The sequence below is a fragment of the Carassius auratus genome, chromosome 43 (assembly GCF_003368295.1).
Source record: "Carassius auratus strain Wakin chromosome 43, ASM336829v1, whole genome shotgun sequence".
NCBI lineage: Eukaryota > Metazoa > Chordata > Actinopteri > Cypriniformes > Cyprinidae > Carassius > Carassius auratus.
Genome location: NC_039285.1, coordinates 969,823 through 975,047, shown reverse-complemented (window position 1 = coordinate 975,047; position 5,225 = coordinate 969,823). Strand labels below are relative to the sequence as shown.

Here is a 5,225-nt window from a genome sequence, read left to right as displayed (position 1 = left end):
ATCCCAGAATGCACTTCGGGGCTTAATATTCTCTGCTAACCGCTTGTAAGATTTACTGTTCAATAATACAATCAGTCGTAGTTTACAGATTATAACGTGATGAATGTTGGGCCTAGTTAGCCTATTTGTTGCTGGGAATTATCTTTTTATATTTATCATCATATTTCTCGTAGGCTAGTTATCAGATAGATGAATTCTGCTTCGCCGCGAGGTGGCGCTCGTGCGCACAGAGTCAGATTGACAGTCACGTGCTGTTGGGTTTTTAAATCAAGTGTCTGTTTTCTTAGTTTAAGTTCGTACGTCTTTAGTGGGTTTTGTGCATGGCTTTTTTAATTAAAAGGCACATTTATGAGAATGTGAATACTTAATGAACTGGTTTGTGCTGTTTGTATTTTAAAGTGCAGCTTTTTCCCATTAAAACAAGTTAAACGTTTCGAGTTTGCTGTATAAGACATGGTTCTCAGGTTTTTTTGAACGTGTATGTTAAGATAAAGCTTTCCTCTAGATCTTCGTCTGTGTGATTTAATTTTGTTTTGTATGTTTTCTGTCTTCTTTTTTCCAATATGGCTGATTCTGTACCATTTCAAGTTAATGCACGCAGTGAAATGCCTTCTAAAACTTTTAACCTTCAATAAATGAAGCTCTAGACACTCGAATACTAAATACATTTGACATCACAGATTGTGATTTTTCTATTTTGTAACTTTAATATATGAGAATATTCTGTATTTTTAAGGACCAAATTAAGAATAAAAATTCTTGAAAATAGCGCCTTTCAGAACACCCAAGGTCACTTTACAAGCAATATTCAGGTCTCTGCATAAGACAAAACACACAGATATGTCTTAAGACGCGTTTTAAAAGTCAACAAGCACTCGCTGTTGCGAACATCGAGGGGAAGAGAGTTCCATAGGCGGGGGGCAACATAACTAAAAGATCTGGCACCCATCGTAGTAAGTCGAAACCAAGGTACCACAAGAGAAATTGAAGATGAAGATCTAAGTGCACGTGATGGAGTGTAAACGGTTTTATTGCCTTCAAGAATTTCGCTGAAAGCCAGTCTTTAATTTCAGCTAAACAGATTGACAAAGATGGCGTAGGAAAAGAACCGGTGGGTTTGGCACACAGGTAAAGTTGGGTGTCATCTGCATAACAGTGAAAATTAATACCATATTTCCTTAAAATATCACCAAGAGGGAGCATATATATGATGAAAAGAAGCGGTCCCAAAACAGAACCCTGGGGAACACCAGTGGTAACTGTAGATGTTCTTGAACTAAAACCTTTTAATTGAATACGCTGACTGCGTCCAGATAGATATGACCTAATCCAAGACAGAGCAGTGCCAGTAATACCAATGGAGACTAATCTGTCAATAAATATGTGAGACAGTATCAAAGGCAGCGCTCAAGTCAAGGAGGACAAGTAGAGTCAGCTGCCAACGGTAGATCATTGGATATCCTGAAGAGCGCTCTCAGTGCTGTGGTGGGGACGAAAACCAGATTCGAATGTTTCCTACAAGTTATTACTGGACAGATGTTCGTGAATTTGAATTGCAATACACTTTACATCTACCTTAGAGATAAATGGTGAATTTTAAATTGGACGAAATATTCTTATTCACTACCTCCCAACTTATCCTAAATTGTCTTTTTTGTTTAATCATCATCACAGCATGACACTAGCTACAGGATAATCAAGCAGATAAAATATATCTCATGCATTTCACATGTTTAACAGGTAAATCAGTTTTTTATCTGGTATCTAAATGATTGCGAGGTCATCTGGCAGCCACAGCATTCGGGAAAAGGCAAACAAATCAATTTCCGTGTGCTTATAAAGTTACTAAACAGCTGATGGGCTTGAGTCAGATGTTGTCAGTCACATCCTGTTTGCTCATCTATAATATACACACCCTAATCGAGGTTAATACCACCAGAACAGTTTTAGAAGTCTTTATTCAGATATTTTACGTAATGACCAGTGTGTGAAATGGTACATCCGTCAACACTTGTGTGTTTAAATGACTAATGATCTATTGATCATCACGTGTAAAGACATTAGTTCCAATTCTCTGACCTTTTCAGAGGTTATAGGTGGGGTGTGATCGACCACTTCCTCTTCATACTCATGGTCATGGACTCTTATAAACAGCCTTTCTATTGTGAAATAACTTTTTTCCATCGGAATTGGAACATTTATAGATTTAAAGGAAGTTCACTGTACAATGAATACAAAAAAATATATAAATCAGAGCGTACAGAAGAAAAAGAAGCACATCTTATACATGTTTCTATATATAAACCAAGTTGGTGGCAGTGGTCAAGACTGGCTCTGCCCATCACCTCCTCATTAAACATTCATATCCACCACTCATGCATATTTCTGATTTAAATAAAAATTATTTGCATCATACAAACACAGTCAAGCCATTACTGTAGGAATTACTGTATAATTTGCGCTTTTGGAGCATCACAGTTTGTTCTAAAATCTAAAACAATAGATTGTTTTAAAAAGTCGGTCAGCGGCACACAATGCGACTCTTGACCCTCATGTTTCGGTCATTCTGACCTAAAGAGGATTTTATTTTTTTGCATTGAATTAAAACGTTCTGACTTAAGGCCTCGTTGATCTGTTTTGAGTCAGTTCAACCAAAATTATCCACAAAATATACAATTTTTTTGTGCATCAGCTCAGATCAGTGATTCCTATGATCAATCAGTAAAAAAAAATTAAAATACAAAACCTGTGCTAACTGAAAGTATACAAGTTGATAAGACTGAATCCAACATTTGATGATATTACATCATAATAAAAGATTTACATGCGTTTTTTAAAAGGTCGGTCATTTTTGACCGGGAACACCAAAGGATTTTCAGCACAGAACAAGGGTTAAAAATGGCTGGAGGTCATTAGATGTTATTAAATATTAGATGAAGTGTCATTCATTGTGAAGAAAGAGCAACACGCTTTACAATCAAAGGATCTCATCTAGAGATAAAACACAGAATAAAAGTGTTGTAACACTGGTTATGAAACAATAAAGTAAAATTACTCTAGACACCCACAGTGTGTCAAGATCTTCAACACTGTTTCTTTTCAACAAATGACACTTGTTTAATAGTTCAATGTCTGATGCAATATTTGCATGTTTTTATGCCTTACCTATTTAAACATTCAAGCGATCTTAAAGCATTTGAGTGCAAAAAGATGTGCTAAAGAACTCGATTCAGTATGTGTTCTGTGCGAAGTTCTCTCTCTAGGCTTATCGCATCTTAACAGACGAATACACCTGGCCAAATTGAACATTCAAGCGATTTTACACCATTCAAGCGCAAGAAGACGCGAGTAATATCTTTATAATAATAATATCACCTCTCAGTCAACGTGTGATCCTCGTATTGCATTTCTTTCCTCTTTTTCTTGTGCTTGAATAGACAAATACATACAAAAATAAATTTGTTTACTAAACTGTTTAGACTCCTTGAGATCAAACTGTTTTTTAAGGACCCGAGGAACATAAATAGTTTGACGGATCGCATGACAGAAATACTGCAGATCTTCACAATAATAAAACCACAACATATTCTCTCCACATCCCAAAAATGATACTCTTATGACTGATGACTAACGAGACTTTTACGAGAAGCTCTATATTGCACATATACAGAGTATTTACCATATATACTCACAAAATTCATGTTCCTGGTCTAATTCTGAATTGATTTATCAGTGCATGTTATTATAAACATTGTTTCATCAGTTTCATCACAAAAAAACACTGTATGCTTCAAAAATATAGATTTATTTCTTATGCCAAAAATCATTAGGATATTAAGTAAAGATCATGTTCCGTGAAAATATTTTGTAGATCTTGTACAATAAATAAATCAAAACTTCATTCCTGATTAGTAATATGCATTTCTAAGAACTTCATTTGAACAAGTTTAAAGATGATTTTCTCAACAACAAAAATATCGTGCACCCTCAATTGTCCTCCTAATAAACCATACATCAAAGGAAAGCTTTTATTTAATCAGCTTTCACATGATGTTTAAATCTCAACAACAAAAAAAGTACCCTTATGTACCACGTATGGCAATAATAATCCATAAAAGCGGATGATTATTAAATAGGATGTGGATGGCAACTTCCAGGGATCCTTTCAAAAGTGCAAGACGTGGAAGACTGTGAGAAGAAGTAAGAAGCTGGGAAACAGCACAGGAGTGAGTCTGTGTGCGTCTGAGCGGCTCATGCTCAGCTTGTATTCGACGACCGTCCTATTAATGTAGTCTTCCTCTGAAGACTTGCATTTGTACGTCCCTTCGTGAGTCTTGTTCATGCTTTCAATGAGATACAAACAGCCGTTATCAGCCTGAACGCAGTCCGCACGTGTCTCATCATGTTCCCAGTGATACGTGGCGTGGTGTGAAATCACGGGGCAGAGCAAGAAGTGTTTCGATGACGGAGGCACGTCGATTTCAGATGGTGTGGCTTGAGGCTTTTCTGCAGAACAGACAATCATGTGATCAGCTTGTGAAATTGGCATGAGTAAATCTGAAAGCATTTAGTTTAAAAAAACTGAGTTTTCAGATTGACTCTAGAACAACCTCAGAGAGAATTTCTGTTTTCCGACGAGAAAGCACACAATCAGCAACACAGCATGAAAACAACCAATACAATATGCAAGCGCACACACATAAGCACACACATAAACTGCTACAAGCTGTCCGCTCATTTCCCGTTTAAAGTGAAGAAGAAAATCACAAACTAATCAGTATTACCACAATCACGTCACAACAAAAACAAAAACGATTTAGTCTAACATTTAAACTTACGTAAATTAAATAAACGCATAACTTACTGTACCTTTTAAAAAAGCTGAAGTCGGCGCGTGTAGCTTAGCCTTAATCACCGAGTTTGAGTCAGTCTGTGTTTGTGTGATGTCAGCTGGATGAGAAGGCATTAAAACACGTTATTAACGGAAACAGCCTTAGTGATTTACAATTTATTATAATAGATATGAAAAATGTATAAGGTGTGCATTGTAACCGACACACACATTGCAATTGTTTTTATGTCTGTACTGTAAGTCTTTCTCCTCAAATACTATTGTTATTTACATATGATTAACAGTTTATTTTAATATTAAAAATGTAAAAAGTTTGCATTATAGTTGACACCTAGATGAACAAAAATCCAAAAAAAGGAGAAAAGTCATTCTC

The 5,225-nt window shown here is 36.0% G+C and overlaps 1 protein-coding gene across 3 annotated transcripts in view; it reads right to left on the bottom strand.

Moving 5' to 3' along the window:
* Positions 1 to 3,969: 3,969 nt before the first annotated feature.
* LOC113061385 (semaphorin-7A-like) overlaps positions 3,970 to 5,225 on the bottom strand; it is a 14,046-nt gene continuing 12,790 nt past the window's right edge. Inside the window, exons 14-15 of one of the 3 annotated variants that reach the window (XM_026230437.1) lie at positions 4,870 to 4,950; positions 3,971 to 4,506 (exon numbers count right to left, since the gene is read on the bottom strand). In XM_026230437.1, coding sequence (XP_026086222.1) covers positions 4,166 to 4,506; positions 4,870 to 4,950 — 422 coding nt within the window. In that variant the 3' untranslated portion in view covers positions 3,971 to 4,165. Of the gene's footprint in view, positions 4,507 to 4,869; positions 4,951 to 5,225 lie in introns of all 3 variants that reach the window. The other 2 variants (XM_026230436.1, XM_026230438.1) reach the window with 2 other exon arrangements.